Source organism: Trachinotus anak, unplaced genomic scaffold (genome assembly GCF_046630095.1).
Source record: "Trachinotus anak isolate AG129_WGS33_773 ecotype Australia unplaced genomic scaffold, CSIRO_AGI_Tana_v1 ptg000016l, whole genome shotgun sequence".
NCBI classification, from domain to species: domain Eukaryota; kingdom Metazoa; phylum Chordata; class Actinopteri; order Carangiformes; family Carangidae; genus Trachinotus; species Trachinotus anak.
Window position 1 is genome coordinate 5,383,321 of NW_027273867.1, and position 19,148 is coordinate 5,402,468.

Genomic DNA, 19,148 nt, shown 5'->3' on the forward strand with positions numbered 1-19,148 from the left:
GAACAGTAATGACACCTTCTCTCCTACTTGCTGTTAATGTGGAATTGTTCATTTAAATGTATTTATTTATTTAGGACATGGAGAGTCCAGCTGAAGATGCTATTGCAATACATCATGGAAAAAGTGGGATCCAGCATATTTTGGGAATGACCTACACTTTAGACTCAAAGTCAGGATGTCTCTGCATCTCCTGCTTTGATTTTGACCATTTAAAAAAAAATCTTTCGCAATACAACCTCAAGGAAGTGCCCCTTTAAAAATAGGTTCAGTGTTTTAGCAGAGCAAAAATGTAATGTACCGTTTTTGACAGCTGGCGTACCCTCATCAGATTAAGTTATAGTAAAGTGTTCTAAATAGATGAGACTTTATATAATATATTATCTGTCATTTTATAACCAATATTACCTATTGAAAAATTCCCTGATGAACCTAATAGAGGTTCTAAAACAGATTCCACATGCTCCTTTACACAGATAGTAGAGAAGTAATTGAAATACCATGATGCATCTGTGTAACAGAAGAAAAATATGGTCTTTGCAGTTTCTCTGGTGGCTTGAGAATGAGGCTTTACAGCATTTGTGGCAAAAATATCTTGTGATAATTAACTTGTAACTCAGTCTTTCATTGTTCAGCAACTGGAAATGCACAGTGTGGAGACGAGATTCATGAGTCTGTTCTCCTCTCCTGACAACTGACTCAATGTTATATTGGTTTTATTAAAGAGCAAGAGTACAGAGTTGTAACTCCTTGTTTATAAAAGATAAACATATGACTTTTGGCATATGACTTTTGCCAGAGGTGATGTTGAAAGAGAGGGTTGTTAAAAGGAGCAAAAAACAGTCACCCACTGCAAGCACCTACATGGATGGAGCAGATATCTCCAATAATGTCAGCTTTGCATATTATTGTTAAAGTATTCTTGATCAATTCAGTGTTTAAAGGTAATTAACTGAGTGAGGGCTCATTATTGCCATCCACAGTTTGAAGTGTGTGCAGAGCTTATTAGTATTCAAACAGAATTACATGGTGAGGTTATGCCAAGTCTATGGTATGGGGGAACTTTGATGACCCTGCTGTAGCCAACCACAGAAAGGTGGTTTTAAATATTTGCATAAGCTGCATGCTGCTGTTTCCCCGGTAACCTGGTAGTATTGGATGAGGATACAGAGAAAGAGTAAGAGGAGATTTGTGGAAACGGGCGGTTGTGAAGGGTTTTAGTGAGGTAAAGAGGAGAGAGAAGAGAGGGAAGTTTTAATTGGGTTCCTGGTGGAACTATGAGAACTGTGTTCCCCCCGTGCAGCTCCAGGATGTTGCCGTGTCCAGCGCTCCTGTTGTTTCGCACTGCAGAAACTAAGAAACTGTGTAGAATAATGAATCATAACCAGTGTGACGTGGACAAAAGCACAGAAGCTGGCGTGGTTATTTTGCAACAGCTTGTTGTGAATGGTAAGAATGAATAAAACTTAATAAATATTTATTTTGCCTTGTAGACGTTCGATGTGTCTGCTGCCCGGGAATATAAAATGAAACTGAAACAGACCAACACATGATTAAATGGAGTTTTTTTTTGTTTTTTTTTTTTGATTTTGGAGAAGTTTGTGTACTTTAATTAGTAGGTGTCCCTTCTTAATTAAAGGGTAGAAAATATCAGATGCACAGTGTGTAGTGTTTTATTGACCTGGTCCAAATAGATGGGCAGCAAGCACCAAAACTGCAGTTCAGTAAGGAAAAAAACCTGCTGTTTATCTGTGACTGTGACAATACATGTGCAACATACGGCCAAGCCACATAGGCTTCAGCTAGATTAGTTATCTTCCATTAAATGTGTGACAGATCGCCATCTTGATCCACTGTAATTGCTTGCTTGGGGTGTTTGTGTGGATAAGGTGGCGTCTGTACAGTTGATTTATTTTGTTGACTATGTTCGATTTCCTTATTATTTTATTTTGATTCTCCAGTAGAGTAGCTTTGCATAATTCACAGTTCAAAAAAAGCCCTCAGATGAGACTGACTGAAACAGGCTATATATAATATTATTTTAACTATTAGCCTGGGTCTCCTTAAGAGGCCGCCTTAACAGCCCACTTTTTTCTCATTGGTGGAACTCGATTGAGAAATGGGAACTTCTCAAATCCATTCGTAAATGTTTGAGCCTGAATCCGACATCCGCAGCAACAAAGATAACAGCAGGTCACCTCTGTTCAGTAAATACGACGCTCATTGCCTATTTATTGTGTAAAGTAACAGTGGGCTTAGTTTTTCAATCACATCCGGATATAAAAACTTTTCCATATATGCCTCAGTTAATAATTTTACTTGTGGGAAATGAGCTAAAATACAGACTGAAGTACAAAATATCTGCTGTTAGGAAATACCAAAGCTAACATTGCTAGTATTATGTTATTGTGCTGTTGTCAAACAACTGTCTAGTAAACCTGCACTGTCAGTTATTTGTAAGGGGAATTTGCATCTCTACCAAAAAACAGCATCCTTTCTTCTCATCCTCCGCTGTAAACAGATGTGTTTGAGGGTGTGCCAAATTAGCCGTTAGGCGGGCATAATGTGAATGTGTTACATAGTGACATAGGTAAATTACAGAAGAAACGCCCAGAATATAAAGTAGGCATTTCTGGTACTTAAAGAGCAGGGATCTGAGGACTTTCTAATATGCACAAAAAAGGGAAGGGGAAGAACTCAAAAAGCACAACATGGGCACTTTAATATAATAACCCTAACAGGCACTTGCAGTAATTTACACTGCTAACTTTAAAATACATGCATATGCTTCAATAAATAGGAGTCAGTTATTTGTCCCAAAAGCAGTCCTGCGGTTCACTGGAATTGCTTTTGAAGGTATAATGTGTCTCATGTCTTCCACTAATTGGTGAGTATTCAGTTACAAATTATGTATATAATAAAGTTTATATGTATATCACTTATCAAATCAGCAATTACAAAAGCAATTACCAAAAAACCAAATATAAAACTTTAAAAACTGAAATTAAACAGTAAAAAAATAAGAGTTAATAAGAACAAGGAAAAAAAGGACTTTAAAAATGTCTGCCTTAGAAAATGTAGGTGAACTCAAAAAGTCAGGTAGTGTTGTGTTGGATTTGTCTTTTCGTCGTAGCTGTGGGGGATGTGTCCAGGAGAGCAACATGTTTGAAGGTTTTAAGTTGTAGTTCTGTGATCCAGAATTTTTCCCCACAGGGACTTTCTCCTATCAAGTAGTCAAATTAAAGTCAGATGACCTGTCGCACATGAAACGCAAACATGAGCTAAAATGTTTCATGTCGAAAAAAGTGAAGCTTTAATCATAAGCTGTGAGACGTTTTAGTGTAAAAACAAACGTGCACACAGTCGGTAAGATTAGCTTATTTCCACTTCTTTGGAGTTAATGTACCATCTTGTCATCTTATTTTAATGCCAAAAAATATCAAACTACAACTAATTACATGCCATAACTCCCATTGTTGACTTGCTCCTGAAGCAACATTTTGAATATGAGAACTTTGGATATTATTGACGGCACAGGTGGTAAACATGAAGCTTACCATCAACAAACGGTGCAGCATTGACGCTGCTGACTTTAAGACATTTTAATGAAAGCCCAGGATCCATTAAAGGGTTTCTGAGGCTGAAAGGACAATTAGTAACAACTCTACTGCCTCAGGTCGCCCGTCCTCCTCCTTGCACATTTCTCACTGACTATCACATTACCTGTCTGATGCAGCTAAATACAGCTGCTGGGGGGGATTTTATGTCATATGGCTCCTGTCACATTTTTGGCCAATATTTTTACTACCTTCCAAGTCCCTATAATAACTTGAGCCATCCCGTGACCCCGTTCGTCACAGAGTCCTCATGGTTGGGCAGGTTGCTCACCCACTCTTTAAAATGTCTCCCATCCTAATTGCCACATCAGAGGCAAACCCTAACTGTGAGGGGGTGCGGAGCGTGACATTATAAACGCTGTGGGCAGAAATGTCAGGACCGTCATTAAACAGACCGGCTCAGGGCTGTTGTGGATAGGCTTTTGGTTTTGGGGTGGTTTTGGAACTGGTGAAGTGATTATACTATGCTAGGCAAACTTCTGTGCTTCACTAAGTCCTCTCCCTTAAAAAAAAAACAAAAAAACAAAAAACAAACTTCCTTTTCCCTGTCAGCGGTGTCAGCTATTTTGGTCTACATGCAGCCTGGTTGTTACTGAGCAGTTTTAGATGCTCAAACCTCCATCAGCCGTCAGATCCACACAGAGTTGTTCACAGCGGCCCTCGCTCCTCATCATCCGACGATTATTGCAAAGTCATTACACAGTGGGACCGATGGAGAACACATTTTCTCTTATCAGCCTTCCTTCCCTCTTCTCTCGTGAATCATCAATTTCCAACAAGCACAGCAGAGACATGATAATGTCAAGCTGTCTGAAGGACACAAATACCATGAAAGAGCCTCTTTGAAGCAAAAACACACAGACTGGAAGATCTAAAAGACGAGTTGATCGTATGCATCGATAAGCTGTGTATAGAAGGCAGCAGAATGATCTCATTTGTTCATATTGTTGCAAGCATATTGCATCAAGTTTGAACCTTTAAGATGACATTAGAACAAGACAAGTGATGAACAGAAGCACAGGGAGAAATTGTGGGCTGCTGTTTCTCCTTTTTTATCTGCTAAGTGCCTGATTTTTTATTTCAGTACCTCAGCTCGATATGAAGCGGTCTTCAGGATGCTGTTTAACTTCTCACTGTGGAAGTGGGAACTCTGGGGTGTCTGACTGATTGGCTCAGTAATTGACAGCCAGGTGGACATATGAGAGGCAGTCCCAGCAGTACTCCAAATGGACAAACAGCATCTGAATGCCCTCGAGGCATTTCTCACTTTTCTGACTAAATGGCTCTCCTGGCTGACGGCTCACTTCCCTGCCACTAGGCAGATGCAACCTAAGCAGGGGTCAAGTCTCATTTTAAGGACAATTAGGCACACAAACTTCCATTCCATCACATCATCAAAGTACACTGTGACCCTCTACCTACCTGCCATTCAACCACCTGTCCCAGTTATGAGGGAAAAACCTCCAGCAAAATAAAAACACCATGGATCCATGGATAGATAATAAAAAACAGAGAATGTGTGTAGCAGGTGGAACACGATATTCACCATATTTTTTTTCAAATTAAGACTGGAAAAATAAATGTTTTTGAAAGAGATAGAAAAATTTGATGTCATAAGTGTATCTCCCATAAATGGGGGCTTTATGCCATTTCCAATTTGACCGTCTGCAGGAAGATAATGATGTTTCACATCAGCGGCTTTTACTGTGGCTTTTGCTGAGACTGTGGAAATAGAATGGTGAAATTCTATTTTTCGTGTTTGCAATTATTACTGTTGGCTGTGTGTTACTTTTCCCACTCCTCATTTTTCAGAAAGAAATGACATAGGAAGAGGAAGACTGCATACATTCAAAAAGTAATTTTATTTTGAAGTACTTGTTGTCTTGTTGTCTGTCTTTAAAAGTCTCTTATTGTGTAAAGTGAGATTCCCATTTGTTTTTTGATTATAAAGCAAGTCTAGCTTCTATATTAATATTGTGAAAGTATCAAAGTTTCAGTCCACAGAGAAATGCACACAAAAAACTGAGCCTTAAAACCAGCCGTCAGGACTTCTGTAATTTTGTGATGTCACAACAAAGCAGTCACCGCTCTCAGCCATGCTCCAAGCCCCACCCACCTGGACCCACCATCAAACCTTACAGGATTTGGTTTCTCTGTGTGTTGAAATCTGCTATATTTTTATTTGATCACTCAGAAAACAGTCAGCCAATTAGAAAAGAGACTCAGAACCTCTCTTCTGATTGGCTCACCAACCTGTTGTTATGAAAACTCCAGAAAGAAGCCTGAGAGAGGAGATGTAAAGCTACACTGAGATGATTTTTGGTGCTTTTGGTACTTTTTGGTACAAATGTATCTTCTTATGGATTTTAAAACTTCAAATAAAACACTGGAAAAATGTAAAATATGGGACCTTTAACACTGCATAAACCACCAAGTAGTTGGCTGTAAATCTGTTAATCTCTCTAATAAGGTTAAATAACATCATTGTGTCTTGGAAAAATCTAATATAAACATTAGGTACAAACTGGCCCGGTGAGTAAAAGCTTTGACAACACAAAAAGTAGACTTACTGACATTAGTTGCTGGTGGCGTAGCTTACCCATATGAGACTCCATCTCAGTCCACTACACTCACCTTCCCGTCAGGTGGTAACATACCTATACTTTAAATAATCAGCATCAGATCACTGCTGTAATCAGAAAAAGCAGCGCCTGGTCTGACAAAGGGGGGTCATTGGCCAATTCCAGATGTGTCAATGGCCCTGATCCAGACGGGAGATGTGGTTTTATCCCATCTGACCCTGGGGCAGCGGCTGAGCAACGGTTTATGCTTTTTCACCATCCAAGGAATCAGGTGAAAAGAAAGAAGAATTTTGCTCTTATGACCCACAGTTTAGAAACTATGATTGTTTTTGAACATTAAGACAAACAAAGTTAGAACAGCTGTTGTTATCTCAGTTGAGAGACTTCAGTCTGTGCACTGGTTTGAAGTGGCCTGGGCTCAGCTGAAAAAAAGTGATGTCATGCACTCCTGTGCTCCAGTCAGGATTTGTTGGCAGGCCACTGTCAATCAAACCACTTCCACACACTCCTGAAGAAACAGATTAGCTGCATTCTTGGTTTTGAACAGTTTAGTCATTAACATTTTAGAATTTTTTGTGTGATCAATTAAAAATATAGTTCTGATATTATTTTTCTGTTTCTCTCTTTTCTTGGTGCTAACACATACTAATAGCAGGTGACTGTCATGTGCTGTTAGAAGACTGCAAGTTGATGCAGACTGTTTAGGTTTCAAAACAATTCAAAAAGATGTTGCAAATGTTTTATAAAGTAGGAGACTTGGATTGCTTTTTTGAAATTATCTTTTATATTTCATTAACAGAAGCCAATTAAGAGCATTTTTGTCATTAAACTATTTTTTTTAACAGTTATCAGTTGCTTAAAATGTGTAGAAAATTAATGAGCAAAGAGATCATAAATGGCTGTAGTACTTCCAGAGTATTCCTGTCCCAGAAGTGGACACTGCTTAGGTCCTTTCAGTCTTTGTGCTAAGCTAAGCTAAACCGTCAAGGATCTGCCTGTGTATAGTGATTAAATCAGTATTGGTTTTTCTCATGTAATTCTCAGTAAGAGTCTGTAAGTGAATTTCTTAAAACATTGAAGTGATTCTTTAAGAAACACCTTGGCAAGTCATTCTTTTTCAGTGCCAACAAAGAGTGGTTACTGAACCATGTGAGCTTGTGTAATTTTGAGAGCCCACCCCCCCGTCCCATCCTACCTGCCACTTATATGCTGGATCTTAGTATTCCTGTCAGGAGACATGTGGCCATGCCATAATCTCCTCAGCAAGATGTTTCAGGATCTTTATCTCGGTGCCAAGTTTCAAAAAGCCGTCCGCTTCCCTCCTCTTTCTCTGTTGTTTTTGTTCTCCTGTCTTGTGCAGGAGTGACAATACCATCTGTGATGTTAAAGCATTCACCTCTATTGTCAAACAAATGCTGTGTATGTGTGGAAGGATGTGATGGATAGTCTTCTGAGGCTTTGTTGTGACACAACAAGAAAAAAAACGGAGTGATGGCTTTCAAGCCTAATATGGAGTCTTTCATGCATATCAGGTCAGTGATGCTTAGCCGCTAAGCAGCCAAAATCGAATAAGTATTCATTTAAAGATAAAACAAAGGCCAGTGAACCAGCCGCTGGCAGGTTTGGGAGCTAATAAACATATTCATATTAATACAGGATCAGCTTCATGGTTCTAAGATTAGTGACAATGTGAAAAGAGAGAACATAACAAGCAACAAAACATTCAGGGAATTTTCAAATCATTGATGGATATTAAAGTGACTTATGGTATCATAGTTGGTAGAAGTGTACATCTAACCTTATTGTAGCATAAGAACACTGTAAGAGCAAGGAATTCACCTTTTTACAGCCCTTTTACATTAAGTTCTTGACCCATGTTGGGTGGGAGGTGGAGCAGTGTTAAACCACTGTCCTCTGTCCAGTGACCTGCGTAGATGATACAGCACCAAGTGATGGGTCACTTGGTGTAAAGGGTTGGTATAGAATAAGCAAGTATAACTGCCTTACCACAGAGTAGACAGCAACATTATGTGCTGCGTATCTTGCCCCACTTCTATATAAACTAGCTGCTGTTACTCATTACCAAGGTTTGTGGCAAAAATCGGCAAAATTACCTTTTTATAATTTCACAATGTACTTATAAAGATATTTTTGTGTTGAATGTAAAGCAGGTGATCATTTCATAACTGGAGTTGCACTGGCTACGGTGTTTTGTCACATGACTGCCTTGTTACCTTAAGGCTGAAGACCTTAAAAAGAAAAGAGATTGGTCATTATCTTTGTGGTTGTAATCGCAAAGGCTTTCTTACTCTTCAAGTGTGTCCAGGCGAGCATGTTGTTGAGAAATCTGTCCGTTCAGGGTCCTAGTGTAGAGGGTTTTTTATTTTGTACAGGTTGTAGAAGTCTCTGACATGAATTAGATATTTTGGTTTTGGATATTTTTTGGTATTTATTTCTAAATAGAATGATTTAGTTAATGCAGGCCCAAACAATCAACGCGTTTATTATAATAACAAAAGAGAGCTTAAGAGAGAATTTCTTCTTCTTTCTTTTACACCCCTGCGCACTTGGCCAGTTGCTGCGTAAAGTGATTTGGAAAGTTACAAAAATTGTTCACTGCAGTCCCACTCAATCTCCAAAGGTAAGAAGACAGTCTGGTAGACAAACGGACAAACACTTTGTTTGAAGCATTCTGAGGCCTTGAGCATAAGCAGATTAACAGAACTGTGTTATTTATCAAACCTAGCATGTTTACACATCCTGCTTTAATCTGTAAGTTTCAGGTGTTGTGATTCACATCACAAAATGTCAAAAACTAGAAATAGTTGGAAAATCTAACTTAATTGAGACTATATATGGGTGTGTTTACAAGCACACTGACTATCCTGGTTATGTTTTGTGAATGTAAACAGTTCAGAAACCTGGATAAGACCTCGTACCGGTTTTGAGAAACCTCTATATTACCTGGAGTTCTGATAGAAACCAGGAAACTGTGGCATATAAACACTTTATCCAGGTTTCTGATCCATCTCATAGTGGCTGAGATAGAGAGAATTTAAAACACACCTGCAGACACGCGAAAAGAAACCTGGTACTGTTGTGATCTTCTATACAGGTTCTTCATGTTCCCTTTAAACACCAAATCATGAATATATTCAAAACCAGAATAGTAAGGCACATGTAAACGTACTCTGTGAAAATTTGAATTCATACGTAGTTAAATTCACCATTGCAGTTCTGTATATTCAAGGGTTTGCTGCTTCAGCTTTACTTCATCTGTTATGACCACTAAAGCCATTTTCACACTGGTTAACAGAGCAGTCATAGGTATTTATCAGCTCCAGCTCCGATTGGCAGTGATGTAACCACAACGCCCGGCTGAACACCTGCCAGAGTCCCCTGCCCAGCACGGTGCTGTTAAAGCAGAGGCACCGTGGCTACACCTTGTGTCGGCCCTCAGTAAGTTTTAAAAACTCACAATTACTGACTGAAGCATCTCACACGGAGGCTCCGACGCTTTTACAGGAGCACCAACCCATTTTACCAGTCTGCACGACAGCTAGCAGCTCACTCTTTGTGTCTGCGTTTGTGTGTGTGCGCTCTGTAACTGCATGTAATGATGTTGCTCCCTGCAGTTGTGTGTGTGTGTCCTCTCAAACAGAAAGGAAAACTCAGTGTGAAAGCAGTTAAGTAGTGTTTTTTTTTTGCTGGTTTATCTGCATTTAAAAAACTTGCTTATGCGCTAATTTTGGTGGAAAGAGGGTGTAACTTAGCGCTTCTCTTATAACAGTAGCATTTAGCATCATCCCATAATTGCCACCTGTAGCCAAAAAGTTAAATAGTCTCGCTTCAGAGGAGATAAGTTATCATGTTTCCTGTTCCATGTTTCCTCCTCACTTGTTGGCCTTCACCCTGAGCATGAATCAGTTCAGTCTGGTTTTCAGTGCTGCTGAATGCCTTAATCGAACTCTTACCTCAATCTGGCTGTTCTCACTTTGTTTGTGTGTGTGTGTGTGTGTGTGTGAAGGTAACGTGTGTGTGCAGTCGGGCTGTTTGTGTTGCTGCTGGCCTCCCTCTAACACAGTCAGCTCATTACAGCTAAGCTTATTTTTAGCCCAGTGTGATTGAAATAGGGTCCTGAGGGGGCCGAGAGCAGAGGGAGAGGATTGAACGGAGGAGGAGGGGGAGGAGGTCGGGGTTGGCCCCCACGGGCAGAAAAGGGAATCGGGATGCACAGCCGCTGTTTGCCACTGTCGCGGAGACAATCACTGTCCCTCATAGAGGATCATGGTGAGGCCATTAGTGCCACAGAGTCAGATACAGGATCACGCAGCACTGGACTGCTCAGAGGACACATGACTTTGCATATTTTTGCTCTCACTATTAGAAACCCAGTCTGTTGAGAAGAATATATCCAAATATCTAAATATACTAGAGTGGTTATGAAGCAATATGTCACCCGCTCAAATGGTATGGCTGTTTTATGTATTTTTAATAGCTTTTGGACAACAGTGGAGCTCTGTGGCAATATCAGGCTTTAGACAGTGTTGTTAGAAGGATAAATTCATTGTTAGTTTTTGTCTTTCCATGAGATTTGTTGATGATAATTAAAAGATAGAATAACACGAGCTTTATCCTTTAACAAACAGGAGGAACACAACAAGGGAAGAAAACATTGTTATAGAGAAAACATAGACTTTAATGGAACTGGCCTCCAACCAGCGTCTCCGCTCAAGGAATCTGAGCGATTTCAGTCACTCAATTCAAATGAGATTCATATCAGCGTGCTGTTCCTCTCATTTTGTTGCCAGCGCAGCATGAGTCTGGCTCTTGCCTGCACTTCCTCCTCATCCAAAGCAGACTGGTCCCACCATCTCCCTTACAGGGAGGACAGATAACAGAGGAAATAGTATTCAGGGAGGATATCAGGGTCTTAATTCGCAGCCTCTGCATCGAGCATGAGTTATTAAGTATTCCATCGTGAGGCCAGTCTTCCTCTTTTGTAAATGAGCATGTTAATGTTATTGAGGTCAGTGTCTTTACAATATCAGATGGCTTCAGATGTGTTTGTAGAATATATTTCATTCGTACCACATTTTATCTCTCACCTAAACTATACGATAAGCTCCAATATAAAAAGCCAAGTCCCCCTCACTTGAATGTTTGAGGTTCACTGTGCAGGAGGATGAATCTTCCAACTTGACACTTGAAGGCTGTTTCCACATTCATCTGCTGAGGATGGAAAGTTTCTCTATACTCACCTTAACTCTGCATTTAAGATGTGTACCTGCTGCACTACCATGATTTAATGACATTAACTTGTTTGGAAGCCAATCCTAATCCAATAACACAAGTGGGATGTGGAAGCGTGATGCCTCCAGTGCACATGTAATGAGAAACTGCTTTTCAGTAAAGCAGGAGACATTTTCTGGATTTTTTTTTTTTTTATGTGGCAAAATCATATCAGACACAAAACATGTCTGGAGCAGATATTTAATGTTCATTATGCAAATTTTTGGAGGGATTTAGTCATTGTTACAACTCATTCTGCCAGTTTCATGGTAATCCATCCGAGAGTTGTCTCAAAACCACAACTATCATCCTCATGGTGGGAGATCACCAGAGTTAGTGGGATTCATCCTCTGGTAACCATGAACATCTGTACAAAATTCTGTGCCAATCCTTCCAGTTGATGCTGAGATATTTCACTGGATAAGTGAAAATGTTGCGATGGTGGTGCTAGATGAAAAGTAAGGATCTCACCAAAGTCAATAGGATTCATCCTTTGGGGATCCAGGACATCTGTACAAATGTTAATGGCATTGTTGTGGAGACATTTCACACAAAAACATAAATGTTAACCTGATGGTGCTGGAAGTAAAGTCAGGAGATCACCAAACTCAGTGAAGAAAGAAAAAAAAATAGTTTAATATATACGACATGAAAATGTACCAATAGTGTGAAAATAAAACCTGTGCAGCTCAATATATGTGAAAATCTAGAATTAAGGTGCTTGGTCTACAATAATAATAACCCCCTCTAATGTTTCCATCTCTCTTTGCTCAGTGTGCTGTGCTCCTGTCATTAGGTTGTAATAGGCCAGACGTCTAGCCAGCAGGCTCCGAATCATTCCACTTTGGCCCTGTGCCCCACATGAGGGGATAAAGAGCAAAAATAATCAAGGAATCAGTGAAGTTTGTTCTGGAAAGGCACAGAGTGGCTCCATCAGCAATATGTGGGGCGATGATATATGCTGCATAGGAAGAAAAGCAGGACCTTGGATGCTCCCTTTACCCCACTTCAGCCCATTGCCTGAGTCAGCTACTGTTCCCTCACCATAAACTGCCACTTTTAATTTCCCCATCCTTCGCCCACTTGGCTGCTTTTCCTGTGCCTCCACAAAATACCTCTGAGTACCTCTGAGTAATTCTACGTGCCCACTTTCCCCCTGTTGCTGTGGAACACGGCCAGCAGAGCCCACCTACTGCACCCACTCAGCCTCCACCCTTCTCTCTCAAGCTGTTTTAGGACGCGACATGTCGATTCTGAGTGATCTGTTTTGGAGCCACCAATCATACCCTCCCCTCCCCTCAGGCTCTCTCGCCATCATGCTTCCATTTCATTAAACAGCACAATAGCTGTGCTGCGGTGCATTTATTATTTTCCATCGTAATGACTTTTGATCCATTGATCTAAAAGATACAACAGTTTTGCTGATGGGATGGCCGGACACAGCATGCTGACTGTGGCCTTTGACCCCAATCACACTCAGTCGACCATACAGATATTCCTTTGATGCACTACTGGTGGATCCGTTTTTATTCTTTCTCTTATGTTTTTTTTTTTGTTTCTTTTTTGGCTGAATCAGCCATTACATGTAGTACACTGTCAGAGCAGCTTGATCTAAGTTTATATCCTTCCTTCCCTTCTCCTTTTGCAGACTTTGGAGGCGGTGCTGAACTTCAAGTACTCTGGGGGAGCAGGCAAAGTGGAGGGCTACTATAGGGAACTGTCTCTGGGAATCCATGTTGATGTGGAGCCTTCGGTATTCTTCACCAGAGTCAGCACCCTGCCTGCCACCAGGTAACACACAGATCGATGCCTGTGATTGAAGTATTCGTGATTTCTGTTTTGTGTTTCTTCTTTTACTCATTAAAGACCCTCTTCAAAGGAAAATAATCATTCATTAAGGTAGATTAGAATATATAAAGTTGATATAAGTTTATGATATAAATATTATCAACATGTAAAGTTACTGAAGAGACTGAAAGTAGTTTTATTGCCGACTGTAGAAATTTTCAGCCCTGTTTAACCTCTGAACACACTGATAATCTGGTGGATCTGTTACCACACAGCGTTATCACTCATTTATAGCTTTGTTTATGTCCACCTGACAAATATATAGTCAGTTTTCACTCCAATATCATACTTAGTTGCTAATTCTGTCTTGTATGTCATTTGGTGCTGGGTGGGTAATGCATATTGAGATGATTATAATTTTTTTTCTCCGAGCACAGCTGCCTGCTGCTGCTGGAAACGAGCGTGAATACTGGGGTGTTGCCAGCCAGCAAATCAAAACAGTGATCAAAAAGACTCTAAATCACTCTGTAGAGCTGAGAAGCTGATTTGGTGATAATTCTCAGTCAATATGAGCGACTACTTTCGAATGACACGGTCATTTGATCCATTGCTGCAGCATGAGAAATATTGACTGGTGCACCTTTAAGTAGACAAGCACACAGAAAGTGGTCATAATGCTTAAATTATTTAGAGTGTGGGCACGCCTCCTGTTCCTTAGTTACATAATTTTACTGCACTTGTCATGAAAATGACTCCCATTTTCCTCCACAGTACAGAACTGGACCCCTTGATTACAGTGCAGGTATCTAGAAACTGCGCTAACACAAACTGAGCTGTGAAACTGGGATAAGTTTATGGAAGGAGACTTGTTTTTCTTTCACAAGGTTTGTTCTTCAGGGGCCCATTTCAGTCACTCAGTCAAACAGTGCTGCCTCATTCATATTTAATCACTCTTGCTCTCTGGTGTTAGGTGAACTGTTGCTTTGTTTTGGTTTATTTACTTTCCTTCACAATGGGTTAGTAAAGTAATGTTTGTCGAATGGTTTGCACACGTTCTTCTCGGTGCGACTTTCTTAGCGTCTGTAATCAGATGAGCCTTTAACCCTGCCAGTTTCCATGTATTTGTGCTAATAATTTCATAATTTGAACCCAGTCATCGTCAGATAAAAAAAGAAATACCTCTCAACCTCTAGCGACGTACCACACAAAGCAAAGGGGAATCTACTTCACAGCCGCTCTTGTCGCAGTAATTGGTGATAAATCTCAATGGTACAGCTTCATTCTATCTCATAGCATAGAGCACAAATGCAGCCATTTTTTTTCTCTCTCGAGTTTGGTGAATAGATATTGATCTCCACTGCAGCAAAACTCTTGCTGTAGCATTACTGCTATCAAAACCAGACTTAAAAGGCATCGTCACTGACGGGTCAGATAGTGGCAGATGTGAATGGATATTAAATGGATATTCACTCTTTTCTCATCCTCTCCTATTCTCTCTCATGCACGTTCACAGGCAGGCTCACACATCCGTGTCTCGCTTCACAACTCTGCTCAACTCCCATGAAAAAAACTCAGAGCTAGGGAGACAGATCACAGTCGAGTAATGGCCACTTGAAGTGAATCATTAGCTGTAATAATATCTGCAGTTGAAGCCATCCATCTTGGCTCAGCGCTGATAGATATGCCGCACTGGCTGCTATACCATCACCCTGTCATCGCAGCCCCCCCCCCCACCTCCTCCTTACCTCTGCTGCACCCTTAGCACTTTCTGCCTCATCACACTGATGTACATTATCTATTGGCTCTCAAACAAATCTCAAAACATTTGAAATGTGCTGAAACTGAAAGCTTTGGAGAGGTTTATTTGTGTAGCGCAATATCACATTAAGTGATTGAATAGGTTTCACAGGCCAGCCCCAGCTGGTCTTAAGCCTGCCTGATCTAAGAACACTGAAAATGGAGGCCCCCTCATAAGAAATCTCCCTTTTCTGAACAGTCAAGGGTGCATCAGGAACTGTATCTGCTGTAATTTCATAAAACTGTATTTTTTTTTGTGGTGTTTTCAATGTATAAGTTGAAAGTCTAAGGATAGAGGGTGTTGTAAGTTGCACAGACTCCTGGTCCTTTCAGGCCAGTTTTTCTTTTGGGCTACATGAATAAAACTGTTTTGACTTTACAACTAATAAATATACCCGCAGCACACTCAGTAACATGTTTATATTGTGTCTATATGGCATATCTTGTACTTTTTAACTGTATTACAAAAATTAAAATCTCCATAGTCTTTATTTTAAACACCCACAACTAGTTTCAGGTATAAAGTACTTGGTTGAAGGTTTGAGTTCAATTATGTACTTCCTTAAGGTTAGAGGACCTTTATCGTCTTATTCACAATCATAAAAGTTCAGGCTGTGGAATGGTAATGGTTGAAAGAAACAACGGTGACTATTGTTTTCTCAGTCATGTTTAAGTCCTCTGTTTTGTTGACCCATCCACCCACCCCAACCTTCTTCTGATGCAGATCTGGCCTCTTTTGATCTGTCATAACTACTGTGGCCACTAGAGGTCTCCCTACAACAAAACACAACTAAAGTTCGTAATCATAGACTGTATATAAAAGAAGATGTTATCTCCAGGTCTGAAAAGTGAAGCCAATGCAGAAGAGCCAGCATTCTATCTAATGATCATCTGGGGGGGGACTCCACTGGTCGCAAAAAGAAGTCAGATTGTATTGAAGTCTATTGGAAAATGGCCCTACTTCTCACTTGATTTATTACCATAGTAAACATTTTCATGTTTATGGTCTCAATCTCTAGTCCAATAAAACACAATGTTCATTTTTTGAATATAGTCCCATTTAGAGGAAAACACACAATATAGCAGGGTATGCATAAGGGCGTGGCTACCATGTGATTGACAGGCTGGACCACACACAGCAACCTGCCTGACAATCAGGACAGAGTACAGAGCAGGTCAGATCCACCCCTCACTCCTCCTCAGCTCCACCTTTCGTCCAAATATGGTTTCTTCTGGTTTCAAAAAACCAAGATGGCGATGGCTAAATTACAAAACAGCATTTCACAAACCATTGGGTGATGTCTTGGTAGGTTGCCACTTGGTCGTAATAAGCTGTTTGCGCAGATGACCTGTGGGGTTGTTTTGTTTACAGGAGGACATCCTCTACTTTTCCTTTAGTTAATGGATATGAAACTATTATCAAAAAGTTTCTAATGAAATCCAAACCCAGCAGTGATATTAAACCCTGGGTGCTGAGGTTGAGTATGAAGTGAGTTTTGAGGATGACCATTATTGCATTGAAAGCCTGTCAGTGAATTTTCTAATATATACCCTTTTAAGTATAAAAGTGTACTTCGGGCCACAATGGTGTTTGTGTGTGTGTGTGTGTGTGTGTGTGTGTGTGTGTGTGTGTGTGTGTGTGTGTGTGTGTGTGCGTGCGCGTGCGCGTGCGCGTGCGTGTGCGTGTGCGTGCGTGTGTGCGTGCGCGCGCGTGCATGTATCAGACTTATCTATTGAGATTTTCTCCACAGGGCTCATATGAGATGTTGAGATGACTTACACTAAGTGCTCACTCAGACATTAGGCACTTTCAACACTTTAATAGCAGCCATTCACAAATCCAATGTTGATATTCTTATGCTTTGTACACACATTCACATATCATTTGTTAGAATTTGCTTTGATTTCCCCTCTGGAGGGACAGACAGTAAAGTCCTCTAACACACTTTTGTTGAGATAAGTACTATTGAATTTCTTGGCTGTGAGTTAAAAGAGAATTTGGAAGTGGTTGTACGAAATTGCTCAATAATACAGAAACGTATCCCTTCGATCTGTTTTTGTGTTTATCTGTCTCGCTTACTCCCTTTGCTTATCTGTCCTTCCATTTCTCCATCCCCTCTCTCTCTCTCTCTCTCTAAAAATACCCCTTCATACGTTTACTTTTGGAAAGTCTTTTCCTTGTTCTTTGTAGTATGTTTTTTAACTGTGCTGTCCTCAGGTCCCAGTACATGCAGCAGTGCTGCAGAAGCTGCTCACAGCAACAGAGAATAAAAACATTTTCTCTCTACTTTTGTCTCCCTCACCCCCCTGTTTACCAGTTCTGTTTGCTTTCAGTGTTTTGCTTCACGTTGCATTTTCTCTGTCTTTCTCTCCCCTTTACTTTATCTCTTTCACCCTGACTCTGTTTCTCTGTTAGCCATGTAATGCAGCATGCAACAGAGTATGCAAATGAAACAGATCTACACGCAACTCATGTCACCACTGTAAGTGAAATAGTCACCACAATTTTCTACTTCATCAACCGCAGTTGGGACCACGTCATTGTTTTGAAAGTCACAATTTTCACAAATCATGAATGCTTTTTAAAATCTTTATTTATTTAAAACAAGTTTGTTGCCGTTTGCTGCTTTCCCTTTTATTAACTTTAATATTTATTGTATTTTTAATAATTTTCAGGTTTGGACAGTTGGTTAGTATATGTGATATAATGTATGATAGAGACATTTTTCTACTTTGAGTACTTTTACTTTTGAACACTTTAAGTAAATTTTCCTGATTTATGCTGACATCCTTTTACTAAATGCAGGACTTTTACTTGTAATGTAGTATTTTTACTTAAGTAAAGCATCTGAATACTTCATTCACCAATTGGTTATAGCCGTATATGAATTGCAGATGAAACTACTCTTTATAATACAATTTATTAATTTCATTATCAGTGTGTAATTAACAACTCTGTCTCTGTGTGGTTACAGTAATGTTAACATATATCAGAGTTTTTTTAGGAGCTGCAGTAATGTTAGGCTACTGCTGGCCATTCATCAATAACAGATAGCAAGCTAACATTAGACATTTCAGATTGTTTATTGAATGTATAAAGTTGAAGTAAAGTAAAGTTGAAAGGTCGTATATTAAACGTAGATGTCCATGTGTTTTTTGATTATAAAGCAGGTCTAGGTTCTATATTAATGCTGTGAAAGTATCAAAGCCTCAGTCCACAGAGAAATGCACACAGCCTGTATTCAGAAAATGAGCCTTAAAACCAGCCGTCAAGCCTTCTATAACTTTGTGATGTCACAACAAAGTAGTCACTGCCTTTCCCTATGTCCACAGCACTCTCCACCTGGACTCACCCTCTAAGCTTTCAGGATGGGATTTCTCTGAGTGTTTACCTGAAAGCTGCTATATTTTTATTGGATCACTCAGAAAACAGTCAGCCAATCAAGCTCACCAACCTGTTGTTAAGTATATCTTCTTATGGATATCAACACTTCAAATAAAACACCGGAAAATCTTTAAGTCTGTTTTGCCAGCCCTGTATCAATCCTGAATGCACTGACTGTGTCTAGGGCTCAGGCTTGAAACACCAACTGGATCACAATCCATCTGAAACCACACATTACAGCACGTGGTCATCTAATTTAGAAGCCGATGTGTCATCTTGTTTCAGGTGAACATCAAAGTATCGAGGAGTCAGGGAGGGAAACAACAACACTGGGGGGTAGGGGGCCAATGGGAATGTGGGGAATTATGTTTCTGTTGCTGGGAACAAATCATGGTAACATTTTGGTGTGAGGTATCAAGTATTTTCGAGTCAAGAGGCTCATGTCATGAGTCATTGCTGTTAAAGTCCAAGTTGAGTTGCAAGTCTTTTTTCAGTTTTTTCATTTTATTTTCTTTTTTCCACTCTGGCTCCTCTTATTCCCTTTAAAAGCACTGCTCTCCCACCTGTAACATACTGCTGGTTTGGTAACGGAGTGGAGACGTACAGGGAAACTTCTCCCAAGAGGAAAGCAGATACACCGTGCATATGGTCTCTTTTTTCTTTATTAAGTCTTTTACAGGTTGCATAAAT

The 19,148-nt window shown here is 40.0% G+C and overlaps 1 protein-coding gene across 4 annotated transcripts in view; it reads left to right on the plus strand.

Moving 5' to 3' along the window:
* The window catches only part of trappc9 (trafficking protein particle complex subunit 9), a 218,848-nt gene that overhangs the window by 92,614 nt on the left and 107,086 nt on the right, over positions 1 to 19,148 (plus strand). For all 4 annotated transcript variants that reach the window (XM_071499579.1, XM_071499580.1, XM_071499581.1 and 1 more), the window contains one exon: positions 13,137 to 13,279. In XM_071499579.1, the coding sequence (XP_071355680.1) occupies positions 13,137 to 13,279 (143 nt within the window). The remainder of the gene's footprint in view (positions 1 to 13,136; positions 13,280 to 19,148) is intronic.